This window comes from Labrus mixtus, chromosome 1 (genome assembly GCF_963584025.1).
Source record: "Labrus mixtus chromosome 1, fLabMix1.1, whole genome shotgun sequence".
Classification (NCBI taxonomy): domain Eukaryota; kingdom Metazoa; phylum Chordata; class Actinopteri; order Labriformes; family Labridae; genus Labrus; species Labrus mixtus.
The window spans coordinates 24393747-24410297 of record NC_083612.1 but is presented as its reverse complement, the minus strand read 5'-3'; the positions used below and the strand labels follow the sequence as shown (position 1 = coordinate 24410297).

General features: G+C 38.9%; 1 protein-coding gene across 1 annotated transcript; it reads right to left on the bottom strand.

Annotated features, from left to right (window-relative positions):
- Positions 1–1012: 1012 nt before the first annotated feature.
- mmp2 (matrix metallopeptidase 2) lies at positions 1013–15195 on the bottom strand. The gene is made up of 13 exons (XM_061039163.1): positions 14873–15195; positions 14470–14696; positions 13376–13524; positions 12511–12639; positions 11534–11707; positions 10654–10827; positions 9776–9949; positions 9355–9510; positions 9060–9186; positions 5811–5947; positions 3754–3913; positions 3401–3510; positions 1013–2140 (listed from the first exon to the last, which is right to left on the bottom strand). Exons 1-13 carry the CDS (start codon positions 15026–15028, stop codon positions 2037–2039), a joined length of 1977 nt encoding a protein of 658 aa, XP_060895146.1. The 5' UTR covers positions 15029–15195; the 3' UTR covers positions 1013–2036.
- Positions 15196–16551: the final 1356 nt, after the last annotated feature.

Sequence of the window (16551 nt, the reverse complement as noted above, 5' to 3'; positions counted from 1 at the left end):
AGATCTATTTGTGATTACAAACAGAAGGACAAGCTGATGTTGCAGCTAGGCTGCTCTCAGTCACTACAGGCCTATATTGTTTTTGAAAATGTGATTAGGCCAGCCTACATCTCAGCCATGTTATCAATCTGTGCTAAACATAAACCCAAAGATACTGGAAATAATGCACAAGTTGCATATCTGCAATGATTCAATTTCCAAGGCTATTTAAGGATGTAAGCTGTTTGCATACTCGTTAAAATGTCCACATGAGGGCGCAGTTTCCTTTGGAAATGTACCCAAGCAGTAGAGAATGGACATGTTTGAGCTAGATGAATTCGCTTCTTCACACTTCTACTTGATTTTATGATGAATTACTGTAGTTTTTTTCATCCACTGTAACTACTTCACAGCTATTAGCAGACCAGAATCTGATTTTCCATGAAAACATATGGCAAGCTCATAAATATATTGCAGTGTTATAGAACTACCAAGAAATAGAAACAAAATGTTAACCTTGCTCGTGAGCTGTCAGCTACAGAATTAAGAGATGTGAACACATTAAAGCACCAGACTACATTATTGAAGAATATGTAGGCTTCATATAACACTTACAGGGCCATTTGGTTGCATTAAGCATATTTTAACCTCTGGTTGAAGTAGGCCCATGCTGTGTTGGTAATTCATAATTTCTTTGACTTGTATATCATTTTGAATCCAAGGATTCCTAACCATAACCTGCAAGATTATTTTAAACATTGTTATTGCTAATTCAACTTGTGTTGTGAAAATCTCTTCCACAGCTTGTGTTTGGTTGCTGAATTCAGAGGCCCATAACTGTGTCATGAGTTGCCACATGAATACTATTTGAAAGTATTCATCAGCAGTCCACATGTAATCGTCCATCTTTGGGGCAAATTTGGCTCATTTGGTAGAGTGGGCTGCAGTCCTCACTGCACTGGTTGCAGGTTCCACTCTCTCTCCCCACATTACATTTAGCTGTCCTCTTAAATCAAAGGCAAAGACCCCAAAATAATCTATATTGACCATCTTTATTGATGACAGTAACAAAGTGCTCAAGCATTAAAAACAACACAGTACATTTAATGCATTGTTAGAACCCAAGAGAGAAAACAGAATATAAAAAAAGGAATTATCAAACAATACTACTGTGGTACTCTTGTCATGACTCCATCATGCAGCAAACCAATATAGCCTCTAGAGGCAACCTGTGCCTTAAATCCTTCTGTACCAAAAGTGAAGGGAAATCCAACATGGAGCTGCCAGGAAAATAATGTGGTCTCCATATTGAGCCGTTCCCCTTGTAGTCTATAGTCCTCTATGAAGTGCTAACCAAATGAAGAATAATGAGTGCCTGCAAATACTACTTTCTGACATCCAGAAGGCATGAATATAAAATATTATATTTAGGACTCTATGCAAAAAGCAATCTCTAAAGCACCATTTTCGGTCAAATGCATTGTGCAAATTCATTTTTTCAAATGTATTGCACAACAATCACAAAATTACTTAATCAAAAATGATACATTTATAAAACTGCACTTAGTACAATGGACAAAAAAAAGTAATTCTAAACCAACGTGAATTACTCATGTGGTTTAAAACAGCCTTTAAAAATAAAATGTGCATAAAACAGCAATATCTCACAGCACAGTAAAGCACTGCGTTCAATGCAGTGTTGACATACCTGATGTCTGAGTTTTAAAAAAACAAATCAAAGAACTATCAAACAATAAAATGGGGCATACATTTAAAAAAAAAAAAAAATCTGCATCAGCCTAACAAATGACATGTCGACATCACACAGTAAAATAGCAAATATCCAGTTGCCTATATTTAGCCTGTGTATAAAGTCCCGAAGTTCCTTTCTACAAAGCTGGAGGCGAGTTATTCAGGCTGAAAGGGACACGTCGCTCACAGGTGTGTGCAGAGTTGCCAGGGTGAAACCAAAAGTTGTGTTTGGTACTATGGCAATGTCCTCAAGAGGCCAGATGTGATTGCAGGAAAAAGCGAGTTGCGAAACATTTTGAAAATGCTCAACAACCGAGCCAGTCCTTTGTGATTTCTCCCAATTTGACAATCTTCAAGCTGCTGTCTTCCAGTTTGAAATAGTGGTTACCTTTGAAGAAGTAGCTGTAATCTGAGAAAAGACAAGCACAAGATATTGTTAACAGTTGTATTTTTTTTTTTTTTAAATAACCATGTCTAAAACAAGTAATAACATTTATAAAACAGGTACAATCAACGTGAAGACGATTCTAACATTTAATCAGGATCTGCTGTAGTCAACGATAGCCTCTCTGTGAATCATGCTAATCAGGAAGCATACAGAGGAACCTCTGTAGACCTCCACAGACGTCCTTTATATAAATATGTTTGTTCACTGTGTGGAAAAGCGGTTATGTTTTGCTTACAGTAATTTGTGTATGTTAGGAGGGCAGTAATGGAAAAATCCCTGCTTGCCTGCCATGGACAAAAATGTTTGAATTACACTCTTAGCATCAGGGCCAAAGGTTTGAGGACGACAGCATCAATGGAAGTAACCTTGAGTACAACAAATAAAATAAATTCTCACCATGTATGTATGTATGTGTTCCACTCTTGTTGAAATGCTCGGCTCACCAACAAGTACATTTAACATAAGGTATTCACTAACAGTACATTAAAGAAGCTAACTGTTAAGCAACTCTCCGTCTGTCTTCCATTAACATTAGACCACAGATACTCCCTAATTGCACAACTACTCCCTTTGGCCTGTCTTATTTCCTTATTTTCTCCGAAAGAGTCAGTTCCTGTCAACTGTTCATTTCTGGCGTAACGGCCTCACTGCTTGCTGGGTGGTATATGACAAGTTTTATTGACAGAGGCATACTGCCAGGCTCACTGATAGAGCCTAACATAACCAAAAGGAAGGCCAGTTGTAAAACATTAAACTAGAACACAGAGAACCACAACCACCACGAAATCAATCAACCAATCAATCTGTACCAGTCAATGTATAGCGTCAGTTCATAACAAATGTTAACTCAAGGCACTTTACAAACAAGCAGGTAAAAGACCTTACCCTGTACTATATTATATTATATCACTGTTAGAAATCCATTTATCCCTTCAATCTTCTTAAGACTAATATGAAGTTGTAGGCTAAGCAGGTCTTTTGCTATTTTGCTTTGGAAATCAGTACTAAAATGTATGGTTTACTTACTATTGAAACTTCTTTCTGTTACTATTTTTTTAGATTTTGTATCTTAGAAGCATCCTGAAATACCTCCATTGAGGCCCTTTTATTTTTAGGTCCTTCAATGTTAACTTGTGCTGTTATCATCATGGACACATATTCCTTCCTTTAAATCACACTGAGCCTCCAAGCACCAACTTATTTAAAAGAAAGATGTATTACCAATTCCATTGAGACTGAAGGCAGAGTCTATGCTGTCTGGGATGCCATTCCAGGAATCAGCAATAAGTTTGGGGAAGCCAGGGTCCATTCTCTTCTTTTCTTCATCGAATCTGTACACAGAGTAAGATTAACCCTTCAGTGAGTCTCCCTGCACATCACACCACTCAAAAATGTCCAAAGCATTAAAACAGTTAGTTGTAAACATTGTAAATTATTTCATTGTGCAAGGGCTAACAGCAATTATGGGTTGCAGGGCAAACACTAATTAGATCCAGACGTAACCCGGTACCACACATAAGAGGTGACGAGATTAACATTTCACAAATGGTTAAAAACACTCTGCTCATATTCACCTCCAGAATTGGTCCCCAGAAAACAAGTAAGTCTTCCTGTTCTTGTTGAAGCTGAAGGCAGCATCGACTTGCTGTAGGTCGGTGGGAAGCTCAAGGCTGGAGAGCCTCTTGGGATATCCTCTCTCCAACTCATCAGCTTTGTAGACCCACATCTCGTTGCCTGGGAGGACAAATATGTGATAGTTAAAAAGTGTGGAATCATGGCTTCAATAACACTGAAAACACATGTTTAAATGATAAAGCATAATTATTTTAACACAGGATTGTCTAATCGAGGTTTTAGTCTATTTTACCCCAAAATATTTCAACCACATAGATTTCCACATCGATGTGAGATCATCTTTAACCATTCAATAGCCAAACCAGTGCTGCTGTTAAAGTCTTCCAAACTGACAAATATGTCCTGTAAATTTCATTAGTATTCAGGAAGGTCGTCATATTCGTAAAATGCAAAGAACGCATCATAAACCACTAATTACTTGGCAGAATATTTCAACCGTCCCAAGAGTTTGTACCGCACACAAAAGTGCTCAGCCAACATTCCTGCTTCTCCTAATGTTTCAGTTTGCAGTGAAGTCTTGACTGTTAAAATGAGACATCCAGATGGTGAAAGAGTGAAGACTCCCTTTCATTGTTCGTGAAAGGGGAGCTGTCTGTTTATCTGATCACAGTTCGCAGATGATATCAACAGGGTGCATGGCTCAAATGCAGCGTTGGTAGTACAGCGTTACTCCTGATAAACTCCTGATATTCTCAGGAGGAACTGCATGCGTGAACGCAAACAGCCGAAAAGTTCATTCAGACTTCATCCAGAGTTTCTCCTGCCAGTCCCTTAGTATTTTTTCCGCTACATAAGATACGTGAGATTAAAGTTTATTGACATTATTTCGGAGGCTGAGGTTATGCTAACAACAGCACCAAGGCATCCTTAGAGAAAGAACCTTGCGCGCAGTAAACACACACAGGCTGATGAACATTTAGGCATGATCTCCTGTATCTGTCTTTCAACATGATTTTCCCTGCTCAAGTCAAACAACAAGAAAAGTGGTGAGTTTTAGGTGAAATGCTAATTCAGTTAATGATTAACTGATGTTAAAACTAACTTTAACATTGACCAGTATTACAAAAACGCTAACAAAAACATCAGCATTTTGCAATGTCAATAGATTCTAGTTAAGAGACCCTGATTACTTAGTAAACGCCAAAGTAAGTGTATTATTCCTGTTATCAGTTATTTAAACGTTGTTCTGTGTGTAGGCTATCACACATGCTATGCATAGCCTGAAAGCCGCGATTCTTGTGATTTGACCATTTCAACATCCAACCAACACAGCAGCCACAATCTATGCATCTGTCAGACGACTTACATACAAACAGGTCTTACTGATTCATTTTTTTCACCGTCTAACGGTCTACTGTACTCTTACAGTCATTTTTTTTTTTTTTTTAAATGGTCCTACTGCATCGTCAAGATTCCCCACAATCCAAATTCAGTAAAAAATGTAATCCAAACACATAAAATCCATAAAGATACTGTTGCAAGGCTGCTATAACCAATGAGAGCCTGAGTAGAAACAAGACTTTCTTTCCCCCTCCATGGCTGGCATCACACATGATACAGATGTGTCAGTTGACAAAAGAGATAATTACCCGGTGTTTTTGGAGAGTCAGGAGCAAATGAGGTCAGCTGACTTGAGTTAGCGAAAGTGAATCAAGTAACCAAAATTTACCAGACGTTAATAATCCGATGATCATTTGTAAAATTATCGTCCACATTGTAAATTAATAAAAGAAAATCACGCTGGTGCATTAACGTTCAATGGATTTCCGCCCAGCTGTGTGCCCAGCTCTGGAAAAAGCTAACACTACAGTTAACCTCCTGAGTAACTAATTTAGTTGCAGAACATTTATAATGCAGTTCCTCAGTCACTTTTTGATAGTACTAACTAGTTGTTACTCATTTTCAGTAACTTGCCCAACACTGCTCATTATGACATCACAAGTCAGAAAGATCTAAATCATTTTTTTTCTTCTTTTTCTTTATTCAGTCAGCATACCTGAGAAGAACACGGTCTTTTCCTCCACTGGGTTTTCATAGACAGCGTCTATCTTGGTAGGGAGATCTGGCCAGTAGGTGGCCACTAGCATTGGGCCGTTGGGTTTGCTTCTGAAGTTTACTGACCTGAACAGGAACCTGGCAGAAAGAGAGTGAGTGGTGAGCAATCGTAAGCTTGATGAGCTGGGGATGAAATGAGAGTGAGAGTGAAAGAGGGGCAGAGGGGGATAATCAGGAGGTGGGGGAAGTGTGTTTGTGTGCGAGTGTGCGTGTGCGTGTGTGTTTCTGTATGTGTGCGAGGATTTAGTTTTAGTGCAAGTGCTCCACTGGCCGAGCCAGCCACAATGGCCTGATTCATGAGCATCTGGTTCTCGTTGAGCTAAGGTTGCCGACGCCAACGGAACAAGACCTATCTTGCCCGGATTTCCAACACACAGCTGCACAACAACAGCAGCTTCCCAAACTCTTTTCCACTGACCTATTTTTTAAACCGAAAGAGATGTACCAATTGCAACAATAAGTAATGATAAAATGAAGACAGTTTACTGACGTACAGACAAACACACATACACACATTAAAGTGTTTATTTGACCAGAGAAACATCTTTATGATGCATTATTTAAGCAGTCTTCCTGAGGGCCTTACCCCGTCACAACTTAATTAAAACCAAAAATATATATACACTTTCTTTGCTCAAGTAGCTGGCTAAGAAGACAGACTAACAGGATATATATCCCAAGCCATTGCTGAGGCTTCATAATTCTGTATTTGCTGTTACTGAGGCTATTTCATAGTTGTGTGGTATTAGAGACTGATGTTTAAGGTCTGTAATGCAGTGCAATACAACACTTATGTAATTCTAACAAAAAGGCAGCAGCTGGGATGTTTACTTTAATGGATTTTTTGTCTCAAATGACATTTAGAAAATCAAATGAGGAATGTGAATTATGCTGTCAATGGTCTAAAAACAGGCCAACTGGCTGTAAAACAGGTTTAAGTACTATGAGCTATTTTGCTTTAAACGTTAAAGCTATTTTTATATAAAGTAGCGTCCCATTGAGCTGCACAAGTCACCCAATATGTTAGAATTTAGGTATTGGAAACAGTAATGTGGTTGTTTTTGTTGGCTGTTACTTCACTTTCTTCACGCAGTTGGAGGAGCTATAATAATTTCCTACTATTGCTAACAGAAAGTTTCCCACGTTAAAACAGAGGCCGTCTTTCATGGAAATCAGCCACTAGAAATTAGATGCATTTGTCACAGCGTTTACTACCTACCACAAAGGCTCATAAAATGTGTGTCTACAGTTCAAGATAGTCACAGTCTATTTCAGAACGAGATAAAAAAACTAGCTACTCTCCTGTTGTATTTCTACAAAGAGCTTATGAAGTATTAAACCACGACTACAGTTATCACTCTAACCTTTGGTCAAATCAACCTGGACTGAAGCATCAAATCTGAGAGTTAATACTGAGTATTTACAAAAAGTCATAATGGTAATGTAATGGTTATATGCTAGCATTCAAGCACTAGTTAGGTTGCTAGCAAAACACCTAGTCAGAAAACGAGCCAAACTGTTTCTATGAGACAGAATATAATTGCCTTCTTCTTAAGCCTCCAGACAGACTGACACAGTTTTCTGCTGAGCTCGGCGAGTTTTACAAGCATTACTCATTGTCAAGATCTGTCCTACATCATAAATATGCTGACTCAGTTGAAAAAGGGGGGATCCAACTTTTACAAGGGGGAGAGTCAAGTGAGTATTGGCTCTGATTTTTATCTGAAGCAGTATGGAACATGTTTTGTTTTTGAGCACTTGAGCTCATGAACGACAGGCGACTTTTTGAGCCACGCTGATACAAATGTGCTGTATGATGTATGTTGACTTCAATGCCTTTCAAATACTCTATTCTCAGTCTTTTTTATGCTTAAATCAATATCTCCTACAGCCTTGTACAGTTAATAAATATAGGCAACAAACACACTGGTTGAGCATAGCATAAACAGAATGTAAACGGCCTTTCAATGCCAAGAAATCTTGAATTTTAAGTCATTTTTTCTCTATGCCACGATTTTTAAATGTTCCAATAATACAATTTTCTCCTCTGCAGTGTCTTGCTTCCTAACTGAAGAGGCAAAGAGGAAAGTTTCACCCTGCTCGAATTCCCCAAAACAGGCCACAATGTGTCTGAGTTGCTCTGCCGATCATTGCAAATGTGTTGCAGAGAACCACAAAGAGCTGAAAAAAAAAGAAGCTCTTTTTTAAATCAGAGCAGGGTTGTGGCATGTTTCTCAAAGAGTCTAACTCTGTAACTCAAGGTCTCCTGAGAGGAATAGCAGGCTAACTGAAAGACTACACTCTTTCGTGCATAGGTATGCTGGCCTGTTTGCTTTGGACACTTTTCCAAAAATGGCTGTGATGGATATACAGCTCTGTAAAAAGTAAGTAAGTAGTCTATTTTTCAGAACAGCGAGAAATGTTTAACTGATCATAACTAACAAGGACAATCTTTTTAGCCTTTTATAGCAGTTCTTTTTAAACCACATTATTGTTTGTTCAAAGTGACTCAAAAGAATTTGCCTGTAACAAACTTCAGCTGCTGTAATGAAAATGTCCATCTTTCTACAGGAAAACACACTGACTCACAAAGACGGCTGTTGAAACCACAGCCTTTCACGAAAACTCCTCTTCTGCACAGGGTCAGCCAGTAGACACAGTAAGCTTACGAGACTTTAGATTCACTGGCGCCAGTGGAGGAGAGGATGGTAGACTGTGTTTGGGACTGATGACTAGCTTTGCTGTCACTGCATGAGTGAAGAGTTGTTTGTTTTTACCTCTTGCTAATTGTCACGTCATGAAACAAGCATTTAAATGACTATCTTCTCGGGGAACAAGACTGAAATATGAGACAGAGTAAATAACAATAAAGTCCATGACAATCTGTTTGATGTTTAAAAGAAATGATTATGACATCAAACTTTTTGTAGTTAGTTATTTTCTTTGTATCTTCCCATAAAGCACAGATTTTCCAGCTTCAGAGTCTGGGAATGACTGTGAGTTTCAACACATCCCAGCATGCATTTCACTTTTTTCATTATCGAATCAAGAGAGCTAACGAAAACATTATACCTCACCGAAATTAACAACAAACTTTGATGGATGTATTTATTATGTACTGTACATTCGCTAAATTCTACTTCTGGTATAAACAATATTAGAACTTTCATGCCTGATTTGAATTCATTACCTGTCCTTAAAGAAGAAGGTCTCTCCTCTGATCTGTGCTACAGCATCAAAGATAACTGGCTCTTTACAGATGTCCATCGGAGTCACTGGGCCCTGGGTTGGAGTCAATGGCTGGTCTGTTGACACACCTGTTACAGGAAAGAGTTTGAAAAGATCTGTCAAAAGATTTCATCCTCGAGGGAGTCACAAGACTCTAAAATAATCGTTCATAGTTTCAAATTAAAACAATGTTGTTGTTTTAGGATTTAATTTGAATCCCTGTTATGGAAACTAGCCACATGTGACATTTTTCTCACCGTAGAGCTCCTGGATGCCTTTAACGTCGTCCTGGGAGAGTCTGAAGTCTTTGGTGTAAGTGTAAATGGGGGCCATCAGTGCCCCGGGGTCTTGAGAGTGCTCCAAGCCAAGGGCATGACCAAACTCATGGGCAGCCACCAAGAACAGACTGTAGCCTGGAAGAAAGCAACAACATTAAGAAACTACACTTTGGATTCCCCTTTATAAGATACTGATACTCAAATGGGAGTGGACAAAGGTCTTTCAGTTGTTAGCTACAATCTACTAGTGATGGTACTTCATAGAGTGCTATACTGCGACATATCAATTAGAAATAATATTTATTGGGAGTGGCAAATGATCTTGCACTGATTATTTGTCTGTTGTGGTAAATCCCCCTCCAAATCTAAAGCATGAACCGTCCACAAACACTATTCCAACCTTGGTCAGGACAGAAACCCCATTTGCGGTCATCATCGTAGCTCTTGGTGGAAGCGCACCACATCTTGCCGTCGCTGCGTCCCGATGAGGTGCAGGCATCGTAGGTGTCTCCCAAGAAGGTGAAGGGGAAGGCACAGGGGCTGCCCTCTGCGTTTCCTCCCACTGTGGACATGGCTGCAGGGAACAACAAAAGGTTAAGCTATAACACTAAGATGTGCAGTCATATTAGTTCATTTAACTCCTCAGGAACTTATTCATATGCCATAATGTGTCTTCAGAGCAGTTTGGTTTGTATTAAGTTGTGAAGTGAGTACAGAAGATGTTGAAATCAGCATCATGAATACTCTGGCACAACACACACAACATCAGTAACAAATCCACAGGGCACTAAACCTAAAAGCACCCGCCCAAATTGATTTTCTTTCAGAGAGTTACTTTCACGAAGAAAAAAAAAAGTATAATTTCCTTTTTAGCAGAAGCTCACAACAAAGCTACATTCCTTATCAATCTGAACCAGATGAAACCTCTGGTAGTCGTACCTCTCTATGTCTACCGCTCTCTCCACTACCACACTACCTCCACTAAAACCAGTTCCACTGACAGAATGGAAAATCAGCCCTGCCACTGCACATTAAAATACTTTCACAGCCTTTCAGCAGACTGCGAGTACGACTGAAAAGCTCAGCTGGAGCATTCCTGTAAACCAGCACGCAGCAGGCAGGGCACAATGCACTGCACTGCAAAATAAACACAGGCAGTAAAACGCACTGTAGTATGAAGCCATTTGAAGACTTCTGCACAACAGATATGGACATGCAGTATTTACTAAAAACACTTGGTAGTTCTCATCTTAAGAGACAGTAGATGACAAATCTAACCAGTTTCAGGGCAGAACCCGAAGCTCTTGTCGCGGTCGTAGTCCTCAGTGGTGGCACACCAGCGATAGCCATCATCTCTGCCTGAAGTGGTGCATGAGTCGTACATTTCTCCTTGGAAGTTGAAGGGGAATTTACATGCAGCACCATCTCCGTTTCCACCCAGAGTGAATAACACTGAAAAAAAAATCATCACATTAAATAGTTTAAAAGCAAAACCAAGAACAGTACATAAACATTTACATCTTGATTAAAATGAGCCAACATTCCTTTTTTGTTAGTGTCAGAAACTTTGACTTTTAACCCCTCAAACTTTGTAAGATAAAGGTCTTAGAGAGAATATTTGAATTCAGCAAAAAAAAAAAGGTTGCATTTCTTCCATTTGAAAAACATGTAATAGAATGGGAGGCTCCAGCATAAACAATGTGTTCTCATTTTGAAAACAACTACATAAGTACATGTTTACCTTGGCACTACATCGTGAAGGCATGCGGTCATGTTCGAACCATAGACAACAACTCAACACAGATAAACAAGATGTTAAACAAAGCACAGTTTTCTAAAGTGGGGCAATGAGTTGGAAAATAAATATTCCATAATCCACTTCAAACAAAGAACAACACTTTCCTGGCATACCGTACAACCTACTTTCCATGTTTCCAAAATCAGCAGAACACATTCAAATTTAGTAACAATCTTGTATAATGTTTAATTTCCCCGTATGGTGCAGAACGGCTTTTGTTTCAGTTCAGTAACATGCAAGTAGGGCATGGCATTAATGACCTGACATCAATGACACTGAGGTCAGATCTGGGCCACAAAGTTCTAATTATAGTCTTTCTATTAAAAAGCCACTGGAGCAGAAAACACAGGACCAACTTACATTCATGGGGGCAGAAACCATATTTGCCATCGTCATCAAAGTTGTAGGAGGTTGCGCACCACAGGAAGCCGTCATCACGGCCCTGAGACGTACAGCTGTTGTATTCGGTGCCCATGAACAGGAAAGGGAATTTACAGAACTCTCCATCAGCGTTGCCAAACTTCACCTTCACCACTGTTAAAAAATGAAGACCATATTTACAAATGTCCACTGAAAACCCTTTATACATCATATCTCTGTCATCCGTTTCCCCCAAACCAATGAAAAGGTGTCATAATGTTCAATGTGATACACTGCCCAACCTTGCAGATTCCTGCAAGTATACTTTGTGTAGAACTAAATATAAACCAATGGCCTTCTAGATTACAGAAAAGCATTTAAAAAGCATGCTCTCACTTTGGTCAGCAATTTCGTAAGTGAGACACGTGCCAATTACAGCAAATGGCATAAACTTGGGAAAGGGAATGAAAACTCATCCCAAATGTTGTGGTACTTCTCTAAGTCGTGATAATGGGACAATGGGTTTATAGATTACTTCTGCACAGATAATGAATTTCGACGAGATCATATGTTGTAGGAAACTTTCTGGGTCAATGTGTTTGAAAGAGAGTTAGTTCATATTATTAAGCTTCCAGATGGCTCAGGTTTGTCATGTCGATGCCAGAAAGCTCAGACAAAGTTTAGAAAATCAAAATATTGGAAAGTAAAACAATTTTTCATTGTCAAACTTTGTATGGGTTGGACTCATCACTTTATTCATTATCTTACCATGACCTGAAGTTGTACATACAACTGTTTTGATTTATAGGACAAGATATGGAAATGCAAAATTTGATCAATTGGCACTCAATGCACCTTCCAGACAGGTTGATACAATTGTATATTATTTATACATAAATCACAAAAGCTTTCTGTAACAAATATTTGAGTCTTAACACTGAGCATTATTGTTTTTCTAAGCAAAGTATCACCATTACCTTGGCCGTCTCCTAGCGTCCACTGCTCATCATCATCAAAATGGGAGTCTCCCCCAATCCCTGGGCCTGGAGCAAAGGCATGAGCCAAGAGGCCATCTTTGCCGTCGAAGGGGTAACCATCTCCATGCTCTGTGCTCGACAGAAAACAACAAAAATGTGAATAACAAAAGTTTGCACCTAACAAAAAAAATCAAAATATTCTGTGTGCTTTTGAAAGTAAAGTCTCACACCTTCTGAAGGGGGCTGCTTTATGTCTGCGTTGCTCTATCAGATTATTTCTCAACAGGGTCAGCTATGACTCGACAAAATATTATGACACTGTGAGTAAATATCACATAGCTGATTTAGTTTGAGGAACGGGAAATACCCATGCCAATTACTGTTTCATAGGTAAACATAGCTTGTCAGGAATAAGTCACTGTAATAACATGTGGCTTGTTGCTCCTTAAACCTTAGTAAACAAGGCAGTGAACTTCTGTTCAACTGTTGCCTAACTTTGGTTTTATCTATCATCTTTGAAGAGGAAGGCAACTTAACGTTATCATAGTAACTAGAATGTTTGAATAATTCTACTGGAGAGAAAAAAAACAATTTAAACCAGCAATACTATTTTTAAGCCCTATCTAGGCAAGTTAGTATAAAAGCTGGCACTACTTTAGTAGTCAGCAGGGTTTTTAAGGCCCATTTTTCTATTTAAAATTGATGACATTTTAATTCTATGTCATACGAATCCTTAGAGTCTCATGATAAAGCTGCTGATTCAGCCAAAAAATATAGAGATCATCTTTAAATGTTAAAGCTGTCTTAGTTATTTGTAAATAAAAAATCTACACTGTTTGCTGTCCATATAGCCTACATGACATACCATTGCGACCAAAATTGATCATAATGTCAGCCTCTCCATCCATGAGGCGGGTGAATGAGAGTGGGGTGACATCACTCCAAACTTTGAAGGCTCTGAAGAAAGCATCGTTTATGACCTCCTCATCCAGATCAGGAGTATATCCAAGGATTCTACAGGGTAATCAGGGAGTCAGTTTTCATTCTCAAACAAACAATCTAAGGGAAAAAGCAAACTTATGATAATTAAAAGGTTTGTGTTATCATTCGATTTTTTGAAATTCTTCAGTTTGTGGTAAAATCCAACTAAACAGAGAGAATCATATACTGGAAATGTTCTTTGAATAAGGTTCAAACATTGTTACATGACTAACCAACACTGTCATTTCTTTAAAAAAAAAAAAAAAAACCTAAGATCTCCTGGTTGTTATTGTCTTTGGCTCAAAGTCTGCCAACGCACACAAAACCGCTGACATATAAAAGAAAGCCCAATTTCACATTGTTGTAAACCTCAAAAAGAAGAAAAACAAAGGACCTGACACATAGGGCGCAGGAATGCTGGTGTAAGCAGGACACAAGTTACAGGCGTGCAGTAGTGACTGTGAGGATGGGGGTGGGGTGGACTGGAAGTTGGGGGGGGGGGGGGGGGGGGGGGGGGGGGGGGAGGTCAGACAGGGCCAAGCTGAGGTCCATGTCTGAAGGCAAACGGACTGAGGCTTCGTATTTATACTTTTGTGTTCTCATTTAAGGCTGCTTTGGGATTTACAGTCGAACTGGTAGATCCTGATTCAGTAATATTCAGTGTACTATTTCTCAATGCTTGTTGTTAGATTTATGAGCAGTAGTTGGGTGGGGTCAAGTTTTGTTCACCTTTCTGTGATCTGCACCCAACATAGAATATGAAGATGTTCGTGGAACACAACTCCAAAGTACTTCACTCTGTTGTGGTTGTCTCTTTATCGGGTCATTCTGGTCAAATACTTCCATGATGTCATTATTTGAGTTGCTGTACAGTTGGTATGAATCGGACCCGCTCCCATTATTAGATTCTGTGCATTTTCATTGCAGGACAATTTAATGCCACTTGAGACAAAGTTTAGGTAATGATAACTTTCTGACCTGTAAGTAATGTCTTTCTTCTGCCACATTGGTCTTCTGTGGAAGAAGTTGTAGTTGGCCACATCTGGCACACCACAGCGGGGCTTTTTCATGATATCCACAGTTTTGGCATCAATCTCTCCAGTTTCTTGCAGAGAGAAGAACTTTTGCATTTTCTTCAAGGTGTCCTTAAGCACCATGAGGTTACATCTGTCTTGTGGGCATCCATAAAACTTGTTCAGATAGTGCTAATGGAAGAAAATAAACATTATTTAGCATTTCCATGTAATTACATTAATTAATAATGTAAAAAAATAAAGTAAAATATATATATTCCCAAACACTTATGCTTTCTTAACAATATATTCACAGCTGGGAGGGCCAATTACAGAGTTTTAGAAAAAAAACAGCCAATAAAACTTACCAGAGCAACTTCTTTGTCTGTTTTGGGGGTAGTATCGTCTCCTGGAAACCTGATTATAGGCGAAGGGGCAGCATATACAGCTTGTAATGCGATGAACTGAAACACAAACACTTTGAGCACATTCCGACGAAAACTAAATATCGTCGGAAAGCCCATATTTCCAAGTTTAACAACAGGCTATGTGCTGTGAATGCCGTTCGCTCTGGGTTGCAGTCGTTCAGTCCGTCCACTTTTGTTGCCACTGCTCCTCTGCAGGATTTTGTTTTCTCCTTAACGGGACATCCTGCACCTCGGCTCTATGAACTTTCCCCGTTTTGCTTGCACAGGCACTTTTTTCCCCACAGCGGTCTGCGCAGTCTCCAGGTTGGGAAATAGGAGGGGAGGAGGAGGCTTAGGCTCAATAAAAAAGTAATCATTTCATCATTACCCAAACATTCAAGCTATTATCGAGAATTTTTTCAAATTGATAAAGAGGGTAGATTTAAGATGTGGGCTAGAATGGTGCGTGCAGTAAATCACTTCATGAAGCTCACAGACGTGAAAATCTCCCTTAAGCCCCCAACCCTCACCCATGAAGTCTAATTATGTTGATAAAATATGAATGGAAAAACATTGCCTATTTCAGCTAGCTAGAAGGAGTTGTGTTTTGCTGTTTCCATGAAAAACGTAGCCTAGCCTACTTTTCGAATCTGCACTTGCTTTCTGTGGTTAATCTTATTTAAATGTCAGCTGCTTGTTGTTTTATGTTTTGAGTTGTTCAATAGGCTAACCATGCAGAATTGAAGGTCCTGTGAGAAGCATGTTTTTTTTCTTGAGTTTGGCGCCCCCTATGGTGGTGTTGTGTGTACTGATGAAAAATGTCCTCCTGGTCCTTTTAACATTAGGCTAATAGATGGTTAAAAACTCCTCATAGGAGCTTTAATTGGGCTGGCATTGTACATTCAGAAACACACAATTCATTTAGGCCTATAGGCTGTACTGGACTGAATCTTGTTTTATCTGTAAGCCTAGCAGTAAGTAATAAACATAGTTTATACAATTTTAGCACATTTTATTAACAATCCCCATAGAGGTTTGCACAATGATTTACTTCATATTAATTCATAATAACAGATTTGGTTGCAAACACATGTTTTCTCCAAATGTGCCTTGTTTCCTCAGACTGGAAGTAAAACGCAGACTTGTCTTGTAAATGGCTGCTTAGCACTGTTTACAAATGACTTTGTTAGGATTTAATTTACATCAGTGAAAACCTTCTCCCAGCAGTTTCTCATCATCTTGTCCTAAAACATGCTCACATGACATGTAGGTGAAGGAATGTCCCAGACTGGGTGCAACTATTTTCTTTTCCTATTGGATTTTCTACAAAATGAAAGGGACAAAGTCATATTTTCATCATTCTTATAAACTCCTTTAATTAAGAAGACACAAAAGTATTATCTGTTGATGTAAATGTGACACCAGTTTGTATTCGCCCGTAGAGAAACCCAGCAGGCTAAATGTTATTTAAAGTGATATATTGACATCTGGTGGTGAGATGCAGAAAGTCACCTCAATTAGATTGAAGTAAAACCTGCAACACACTTTTCTGTTATTATTTATTTTAGCTTTTGTAACATTAGGCAGATCAATTTCTTCTATAGATATGATTTGTTATGATAGGTCACTATTTATGTCAC

What these genes read in the sequence shown, in the direction of transcription:
- mmp2 (XM_061039163.1), bottom strand. Translation starts at nt 15,028, where the DNA reads ATGGGCTTTCCGACGATATTTAGTTTTCGTCGGAATGTGCTCAAAGTG. An exon ending in GACGCTAGGAGACGGCCAAG is followed by an intron (nt 11,708 to 12,510) that starts GTAATGGTGATA and finishes ATTTTTTAACAG; the next exon opens with TGGTGAAGGTGAAGTTTGGC. An exon ending in AGGCATCCAGGAGCTCTACG is followed by an intron (nt 9,187 to 9,354) that starts GTGAGAAAAATG and finishes TTCCTGTAACAG; the next exon opens with GTGTGTCAACAGACCAGCCA.